Source organism: Poromitra crassiceps, assembly GCF_964638095.1.
Source record: "Poromitra crassiceps genome assembly, chromosome: 7".
NCBI classification, from domain to species: Eukaryota; Metazoa; Chordata; class Actinopteri; order Beryciformes; family Melamphaidae; genus Poromitra; species Poromitra crassiceps.
In genome coordinates, this window is record NC_139628.1 from 14,552,823 (window position 1) to 14,563,395 (window position 10,573).

The 10,573-nt window shown below is 42.4% G+C and overlaps 1 protein-coding gene across 5 annotated transcripts in view; it reads left to right on the plus strand.

Moving 5' to 3' along the window:
* Window positions 1-10,573, plus strand: part of LOC310780208 (protein NLRC3-like) — a 200,205-nt gene that overhangs the window by 71,520 nt on the left and 118,112 nt on the right. For all 5 annotated transcript variants that reach the window (XR_014552917.1, XM_083640785.1, XM_083640787.1 and 2 more), the window contains one exon: window positions 1,173-1,219. Coding sequence is in view for 4 of the 5 variants with exons in the window: in XM_083640785.1 (XP_083496911.1) it covers window positions 1,173-1,219 (47 nt within the window). In the remaining variant the exon portion in view is untranslated. The remainder of the gene's footprint in view (window positions 1-1,172; window positions 1,220-10,573) is intronic.

Consider the following 10,573-nt stretch of genomic DNA (forward strand, 5'->3'; position numbering starts at 1 on the left):
AAATAGATTAGCCCTGTTTCTCCTTCTCATCAGAAATGTGGGCTTGATTTCTTTCGGCATGCATCTCTGGCTAGTTGGTTTGTTTAAAAAGCACACTGCTGACAGCAAACAGGCAAGATGGCCGTGTGTCACAAACTGCGGTAAAAACCCTGATTGAGACGCATATTCCGAATGTGCTGTATACATGCCCAAAGAATGCTCCTAAACCCGAATAATATCGGCATATTAATCATCTTAATCTTATTTTAATCGGAAAAGTCTAAATTAGAAAAAGGCCTAATTCAGAAAATCCAACCGGAATATGGTGTTTACATGATTCTTATCAAATTCAGAACATTGGTTTGGTCATGTAATTTGTTGTTAACATTTTGGAACTCTGTAATTGACACAATAGCACTATGTTTAAACATTCACATTGCAAAATCGTCTCGCTTGTGTCTTTTAGGCACAATCAATATGGACCCTTGGAATGATATAAAAAAAAAATATATTGATCTTGCTTTTGATTGCTGCAAAGAAGTGTATTGCAATCCATTGGAAATCTGATTACCCTCCTACAATATCACATTGGTTAAATGAAATCTCTAGCTACGTTCCATTAGATAAAATATACTATAATATAAGACATAAGAGTCAGGACTTTGTAAAAATATGGCAACCACATATAGATTTTATGGCAAGAAGGGCAGCTTCAGGTACTATTGTTTGATGGACAGTGTTTCTTGTAGGGATGCACGGTGATGTGATTTGCTGTTAATATCATAGCGCATCCCTAATGAATGTATTATTGTGTGTGTGTGTGTGTGTGTGTGTGTGTGTGTGTGTGTGTAGGCATGTGTGTTTTGTTCTATTATTATTTTCTTTTTGTTGTGTTGTCGTTGGGCGTTGCCGCACAATGGTGGGGGGGGGGGGGGGGTGGGTGGGTACATGGGGTGGGGAAACAAGAAAAAATGTGTTCAATTATATTGTAAAAATGCTTGAATCTTTGAAAACTTAATAAAAATATATATTAAAAAAAAAATCAAAACATTGTCATTTTCTGAATAATAGTGGAATATTAGTGTGCATGTAAACGTAGTCACTGAGAAGCTCAGGAATGAGGATTACTGTTTCTTTATCAAATAGATTATATTGATCTGACTTTATGTAAATGTTTAACCCCTTTCCCACAGTGTGGACCATGGTGGAGTGCAGATGATGAAACCAGGTCTGAGGAAGTGTAAGTGTGTATTTAATTTGATTCATGAGAACATTAAATTCCTATTTAAATACAAACGTCATGTACTGTATGTGACATATTATATTTATTCAAATCCTACTCTGAAAAAAAGATGGCTGACAAAACCGGGAAGAGACAGAGTGACGTGCAGCTGCCTGTTATCAAAACCCACAGAAGCCGTCACAATCGCATTTCCAACAAGAAAATAGATCTGCTGACGTTATGTCATTAGGTCAACATAAACAACAGTAGTCTCTCTCATAAATTGCTTCTAGATTTGTTCCAGTGCAGTGTTTTAGACCTCTGTGTTTTTTTCTCTCTTCAGCCAAACTTTTGCCTGGCACTAAACGTACGCAACTGCGCATGCGCATACTTCTGTAAACACACTGGAGAAGGGTGCGTTTGATTTATTGTTCCCGTACATTTTACGACCAAACACACACACACTTAATTGATGTCATTTGCACCGGGCAGCGGGCAAAGACGAATAATAAACGAGTCCACCACTTCCAAACATGTTTGTAATTTTCCCCACACATCAGAGTGACAGACCGACCGTGATTACATTTCAATCAGGAGAGACTAGAGACCAAAGGATGAATAAAGTGATATTTATTACAATAAAGTGAATAATTTACTACAGAAAGAATGTTGAGAATAAAGTATTGTTATTAGTCTTTGGCGGTTAGACACCGCAGGGAGATGTTGAGAGAGCTGCACCAGCCCAGATCAGCATCCAGATATATCCCCCTGCAGTGTCTAGATACTGGTGGTGCTGGTGATCTCCTTCTGAGACTCATGACTCTTCCGACTGAAGAATGGGATAGGACTGCGATGACCGGGAGGAGAAGGGGAGGAGGAGGGTGCGAGCCTGACAGCAGCGATGATTGAGAGGCTGAATGAGACAGAAACAAGCATATTTAAGGAACCCGCCTCCAAGCAATTGGCTTACGACTGGGTTGTGGAGCAACGTGATAGGGTGAGAGGTGATCAGAGCAGTGATGTGACACTATGCAATTGGTTAACAGAGACTGGGCGGCAACCAGCTGATTGTTCATTGAAACCCAGAAATTGACAGCTTATTATGATCTTGTGAGTAGATTGAAGAGTGGAGATATAAAGTGCATTAAAGAAGTGTAAAAGATATTATAGTCTTCCTGCTTGAACTTACGTTGAGAACTACATTTCAATCAGGAGAGACTAGAGACCAAAGGATGAATAAAGTGATATTTATTACAATAAAGTGAATAATTTACTACAGAAAGAATGTTGAGAATAAAGTATTGTTATTAGTCTTTGGCGGTTAGACACCGCAGGGAGATGTTGAGAGAGCTGCACCAGCCCAGATCAGCATCCAGATATATCCCCAAAAGAGGTGCAGCTCAGATCAGCATCCAGATACATCCCCAAAAGATAGGCGAAAGCCCAGAAAACACAGCACTATGAATTTCCCAAATGGAAATGAACTTACCAGTAAGAGACGAACAGGCAGTAATATCTTACCAGGAAAGCGTGATCACTGAGGGATTAAACATAATTAAGCATGGCAGAACATATCATTGATTAGAAGCAGCAGAATTTCATGAATGAAAACAAGAGCATCCTGAAATTAGCATTAGGAGCATAACCAGCAATGCGAGTCTGTTAGGAACTGACCTGCATGATTAAAGTCCGCAATGACCCAAGACAGTAACGACTTGCTTGATGCTCATAGCCAGTAGCTTATACATTCACCTGAATAAGACTTATCCCGGGCTTGACCTCGTCAACCGGTAGCTTATACATTCACCTGAATAAGACTTATCCCGGGCTTGACCTCGTCAACCGGTAGCTTATACATTAACCTGAATAAGACTTATCCCGGGCTTGACCTCGTCAACCGGTAGCTTATACATTCACCTGAATAAGACTTATCCCGGGCTTGACCTCGTCAACCGGTAGCTTATACATGCACCTGAAAAGACTTATCCCGGGCTTGACCTCGTCAACCGGTAGCTTATACATTCACCTGAATAAGACTTATCCCGGGCTTGACCTCGTCAACCGGTAGCTTATACATGCACCTGAATAAGACTTATCCCGGGCTTGACCTCGTCAACCGGTAGCTTATACTTTCACCTGAATAAGACTTATCCCGGGCTTGACCTCGTCAACCGGTAGCTTATACATGCACCTGAAAAGACTTATCCCGGGCTTGACCTCGTCAACCGGTAGCTTATACATTCACCTGAATAAGACTTATCCCGGGCTTGACCTCGTCAACCGGTAGCTTATACATGCATGAACATGTCAGCCTTGACATGGGGTCAGCACTGACCAGCATGATAGTTTTAAGGTCAGCAATGACCAGCATGATTATGTCAGCCTTGACATAGGGTCAGCAATGACCAGCATGATAGAGTTTAAGGTCAGCAATGACCACTGACCAGCATGATAGTTTCAGGTCAGCAATGACCAGCATGATTATGTCAGCCTTGACAAAGGGTCAGCAATGACCAGCATGATAGAGTTTAAAGTCAGCAATGACCAGCCTTGACATGTCAGCCTTGACATGGGGTCAGCACTGACCGGCATTATAGAGTTTAAGGTCAGCAATGACCAGCATGAATATGACAGCCTTGACATAGGGCAGCACTGAGCTTAATCAGCTGTGGATGAAAGTCAGCATTGACGTGCACTGATAGCATTACAGCTATGTGGCTATGAATTTAGGATGAAAGGACAGCAAGACCTGCAGAGTTAGCACGACAATTATCACAGCCCAATAAAATCCCCCAAAATGTTAAATTGTTGTGCTTTTTTTTTTTTTTTTCCTTCCCTCTCCATTATCAGAATCTATATTTATTATTAATAAAAATGACATAGCGGAAGAAGCTGAGCACTTGACTAATTTTAATAGACCACCACCACCAGTCATATGCAAGCTTACCTAAGCTTTTAAGGCTTTAGAGATCTTTGAGCATTGATGATAGCCATTGCATCAGGACGCACGTAGGAGGCATATGCAGAAGATGACCAACGGCCCATCTGTTGAAGGGATGCTGTTGAAATGCCCTGTAAGGCCGCAGACGTTGCTGCACCAATCCGAAACGAATGCCCTGAGTATTGCTTTGGGGGTACATACAGCAGGCATATGCGAAACTGACCAATGGCCCATTTGCTGAAGGGAGGCTGATGATTCCCCCGGCAAGGCTGCGGAGTTTGCAGAACATAGGCAGGTTTATTATTAATATATTATTATTATTAAGCTATGACCTGAAAGTTAAAGATTAGAGAAGGCATCCGTTAATGAAAAACAAAAGAGCACCCATGAAGCTAATATTAGTTACCAAGATAAGCTTTGCAAGCATTAGATCAGAGCATTTAGATTATGAGAGCAAGCTGCCGAGACTGAAGGTCAGCAATGACCTGCACAGTTAGCCAGCAGTGGCCCAAAGGTCAGCAATGAACGTCGCCATGAGAAGCAACATCATAGTGTGAATTCCCTTAAAAGTGACACCATGACACAACGATAGAACTGAAAGCAAATTAAATTAATAGAAGACCTGTAAAAAGCTGTGATTCTCTTAAAAGTGACACCATGACATGACAAGTGTATGAGTGTGCTGCTTCACAACTTTAACGCGGCTGCTGAAAGCTTAGGACAAACGTAATTATTAGAATGCTGGATGAAATGCAAAATTGTGAGTGCCATGACTGACTAGCTTAACATATCTTATATTGTACAATGCTGGAATGAACAAGAGCACAATGATCAAGAGCAAAGCAATAGGTTGCATGTAAAATTAACTTTACATGATGCAAGGGGGATTTGAGAATGACTCATGGATGTTGACAACTATATAATTATTATAGCCTGCTTAGAAGTTGCAGCATCAACAGACGAATTAGCCAGCAATGACTAAAAGCCTGCAATGATCTGAGAAATTATTATGATTGCAGCCAGCAATGGCCAACAGGTCAGCAATGACCTAAACAGATATTCATTTAGCCTGCAATAGACAACCAGCAATGACGGGGCAGCAAAGTTCCTTTTATAAAATGTGATTGAATTTCATTGAATTCCAGAAAACTATCTTCATAATGAATAGCTTTAAGCCAGTGAACTTGCAAAAATCCAAGACTATGAAAAACTCTGAGCTGAAAATGATGCAACTGCTGTTTATTCATTTGCTTTTAAATATATACTGAAAGCCAGGCAAGTGTGTTTTTGGATTGCAGGTTGAAGAGAGCGTTCATCCAGATTACTGATTCGGCCTGCTTGCAAGAACACAATTTAAGTAAAGAATAAACCATACAAACAATTTGATGTGGCATATGAGGATTACATGCATGAATGCCAGCTGCTGAAGCTGGTTTATCAATGAATTGAGTGAAAAAAGCCTCTACAATGATGCACATCATCATGAAGCCATTAGCAGCATGTGAGCTTCCCAATGTGAATTAACACCAGTCACTGAAGCTGGCTGCAGACAAAAATATGAGGGCAAGAGACAACACTCTTTATGCTTTAAACAACTGCCCTGGTGCCATTTTGGCTTGAACCAATGGGCCACACTAGGATGATAATAGCGACATGGCATCCACTCAGAGGTGGTCTTCTATGAACCAAAATGGCAGATTGCTGGTGTTGCAATTGAATGACACTTCTTACAGATTTCTGGCAAGACGGCATTCGCTTCTCCTCTTTGACTGTTCAGACCCAAATCCGTCCGGAGCATGTTATAAATATAGTCACGTTATAAACAACTAACCAACGCTGGTGGCCCTTAAGGAAACAATGATGCTCGACATAGTTAAAAGTTATACAATTTGGTCATTCAGTGGCATTTTACCGCCATGAAAAGTAATGTTAGCTGCTAGCATTAGCCACAGTAGCCGACTACCCATACTGCATTACATTATCCAACACCCGAATGCTCACGTTGCTTTTAATGCATAAAACAAAGCCGACATACAATGATTCACATTGAAGAACACCACGTGTAAAACCACCGTAACGTAACGAAGTACCAAAAATCCATTCAATTGAGGCCCCACAAAAAGCAGGTTTGAACCCATAGAGGGCACCTTGTGAAACTGATAAAGATTGTAGAATATCTAGCAGTTTGGTCTCAGATGTGAAATTCTGGCCAGAATTCTAAACAAACCACCCCAAAAACCATATATTGGTTAAAGCTGGAAAAATGTTTTGGGGTTAGTTAGAAACATTAATGACATGATAAACTGCTAGGCAAGATAACGCACAAATTTAGAATGCAAAATGAAAATTGCAAATGTGACTCAGAGAATGTAGCCTATGAGCTGCTTGCTGCAAGGAAATACATTTAAGTTAGAATTTGACCATACAAACGATTACATTTATGATGCTATGAGAATTACAGGACTCATGTCTTGCGTAGGTTTAATAATGTGATTGAATGAGATACTGAATAAACCCAATCAACGTGTGAGCTTCCATGCTGCGTGTGACTTCCATGCTGTATGAATGAAGCCTGCTGCTGAGGCATGTGCCTTGCGAATGCTGAATACTACCCGACCAGAAAAACGCTTGAAACGGAGCATGAACTACATCTCCCAGCATGCTCGGTGCTGCTCTGGTCTCTTGAGTACTCACGTCACCTTCAACATTACCCGGAAATGCAAGCTGCGGTGTTTTGATAAGAAATTCGTGTGAAAAATAGGAATACCTTGCTTCTGCGTGAGAGAACTTTGCATCTGGCAATCTTGGATTAGACAAAGCAAGGAGTTTCAAGGACTGCTACTGCCGACTGGATTTTCAGTGACCAGGAGGAATCTCCCTGCTTTAGTGCTGAATGAAATGCAGCAACCACGTCGAGGGACGAGAGGCACATCATTCAATCATGCATCGCCCGAGAATTAGAGTGGCTACAACATTAACAACAGCGCGACCAGCAACGCTTGATTACATCATTTGCAGACTGCAACGATTTAGCAGGTAAGCCTGCCTTGCAGCATGATAACATTTAGCAAAGCCGAACTGAGCAGAACACATTTCCTTGATATGAAGCAGCGGTGTGAAGCGACATATAGTAGTATAAGTCACTACAGGATCGAACAGATCCTCAGAATCGCTCATGGTGAGTTGAACCAATGCAAAATACACCGACAGCAAAATATATGTAGCGAGCAATCGCCATACAACCTGATGCGAGCCTGACAGCAGCGATGATTGAGAGGCTGAATGAGACAGAAACAAGCATATTTAAGGAACCCGCCTCCAAGCAATTGGCTTACGACTGGGTTGTGGAGCAACGTGATAGGGTGAGAGGTGATCAGAGCAGTGATGTGACACTATGCAATTGGTTAACAGAGACTGGGCGGCAACCAGCTGATTGTTCATTGAAACCCAGAAATTGACAGCTTATTATGATCTTGTGAGTAGATTGAAGAGTGGAGATATAAAGTGCATTAAAGAAGTGTAAAAGATATTATAGTCTTCCTGCTTGAACTTACGTTGAGAACTACATAAAGCAGAATCAGATTGCAAAGAACAATTCTTCAAATGTTTAAGAGAAAGGAGATGCAGAAACTGAGAATGTGGTTAAAGTTAGAAGAACGACGTCCAGGGATGACGATTCAGAGCAGACTGTTTCTAGCTATTACCGCAGCTTACTCAGAACACAACACTATGTTGTGCACACTTTGTTTTTCAAGTGTGTTCTTGCAATGTAAAACAAAACTAATTGTTATGTTTGTATGCTGTTATGTTTTGTTAAGTTAATTAAGTTAACTTTTTGGGAGTTTCACCCATTAGTTAGAATTGTATTTCGCTACGTAGCCTAAACCCATGCCCCCCCCCCCCCCCCCCTCCTTGTGGACCCCGAGCCGAGCACTTCCGCGAGGGCGAACAGAGTCTACAAACCGAGTAGAATCCATACCTGCACCTGCTGGTTGCAGCCGAGGAGACACTGGACTCTGGAGGACAATAGCCTATAGTGGTTCCCAAACTGGGGTACGTGGAGGTACTACAGGGGGTACGCCAAAATAAAGCAGACCCCCCCTCCCCCCCCCCTCCGGCAAAGTTAAACCCATATGACCCGCCACACACACACACACACCGGCATTCTGATTAGGCCCGCCCTACTCTGCCTCTGATTGGCTCTACCAACTAATGTAACGAGTATTAGCCAATGAGAGGCAGAGGAAAGGGGTGATGAGACGTCAAAGCAGACTACAGCTGTGCCGTGCAAAACGCTGAAAGTGAATGGAGACCTGTAGCCTAGCCATAGAGAATTGGCTGAAAAGGAACGCTAAAAGACCTCGTCCCATGTCCACTGCCTTTCAAAACAGCACAGCAGGTGAAGGCCGAGTCCCGGCGGTCCAAAGCAGATCCAGGGCCTCAAGTGGAGCGATGTTTAGCAGAGCAAACAGTAGCGTTAGCGGTGCTAGCCTCGCAGCTACTAGACAACACGGGCGCTTGCGCTGGTCAAAGTGATGGTGAATCCGAGCCCGAAGCCCAAGATGTCCCAGGAAAGTCCAGAGGAGACAGGGAAGTTAACGCTAAAAAGAAGCGCAAATATGACGAGAACTACATTACTATGGGCTTCACTTGTATTGGGAGTAAGGACGCCCCTAAACACCAGTGTGTTGTATGTGCAAAAGTACTGTCGCACAACTCTATGAAACCTTCGCTCTTAAGAAGAAAAAATAGCGGGGGGCTCGGCCTTCACCTGCTGTGCTGTTTTGAAAGGCAGTGGACATGGGACGAGGTCTTTTAGCGTTCCTTTTCAGCCAATTCTCTATGGCTAGGCTACAGGTCTCCATTCACTTTCAGCGTTTTGTTCAACACAGCTGTAGCGGTCATAGCGGTCGCTATGACGACCAGGTGTGGGCGGAGGCAAGTAAACTTGCTATGGAAACAGAGTCTATATCAAGTAGAGACGAGTAAGACCAGGTCGAGTAGAGCTGTACTGTGCTGTTATATGTGGTGGACATGAGCCATAAGTGAGCAACACACACCCGTGCGCGCCAATAGGCCAGCCGAGGCCACACAGCAGCCGAGCTATGGGCTAGGCATGCAAGATGCCAAGTAATAATATATTTCTCCTATAAACATATTTATAACGGTCACCCTACATATGTTCTTGTTTGTTGTTTTAGTTTGTTATACAGTAGCGGTATTAGGCTACTGTAACCGAGCAGTTTCTTACACTACTATAAAAAGATCAGTGAAACGTTGCTGCCCTTGATGCTACGCATGAAGAATAGCCTACAATTTCAATCCTATTGCTCTCACCAATGGCCGTCGCACCAGATACGATGGTCGGGTGATAAAAAGTGAATATTGGTGTTTTATTTCAAACATACAAAGTTGTGTATGAAATGATAAAAGGGTGAACTTGTGGGTGGGGGAGGGCAGATCATTTTTAACAGGTGCAGCTGCAGGGGAGGGCAGAGAGAAATGAATCTAAATGTCAGGGAGGGCAGTTGATTTAAAAAAAATGATGTATCATATTTTAAACCATCCCACATAGCCTAAATATCAGACAGTATTAGCCTACATTATTACAAGTAGTGCACACAGGTATCAAAGCACATATTTAGGCTATAAGATACAATAATTTGAAATCAAATTGTGTGTTTTTATGCAAGTAACCATATAGGCTAGATGACAATAACAAAAAGGATAACATTTAGAATTGTGGACGGTTTACACTGACTTCAAGACGGTTGAAATACTTTTTTGGGATGGTTCCGGGGCTGTGATGTCATTCTGCTAATTGTTTTGGTGAAAGTAATGCAAAAGTAATGTGATAAGTAACGAGTTACTCTACACAGACAGAGACAGTAGCCTCATATTGTAATTAAAGTAAGGTATTAGGCTACTTACAAATGAAAGTAGCCTAACTAGTGATATGTGGTATAACTAGGCTACATTTTGAAAGGAACTTGCCCAACACTGGTCTTCACTGTCAAATAATGATGAATAAACAAGAGGTTTTCTACACTGACTGACTTCCAGTCCTACAGCGACGTTCCTATTCTAATGACACTCATTCATTTCCTCTCAGTATGAAGCAGCTGCAAGCCGTCTCGTGCTCCCCTGCGCCGCGTGCACAGCTCCGTTCTGCTCTCGCGCGTCATATTTCCTTCTGTGAGGAACTCAAATATAACAGAGATCACACGACTGTTTCCTACTGAAGAAGAGCGAGAAGATCATGTGATGAAACAAGCAGGAGGGGTGACACGCGGCGCGCGCCTGCAGGAACGATAGAGAGAGAGAGAGAGAGAGAGGGGAGAGAGAGAGAGAGAGAGAGGGGAGAGAGAGAGAGAGAGAGAGAGAGAGAGAGAGAGAGAGAGAGAGAGAGATGTGCAATTCAGTGCGCGCCT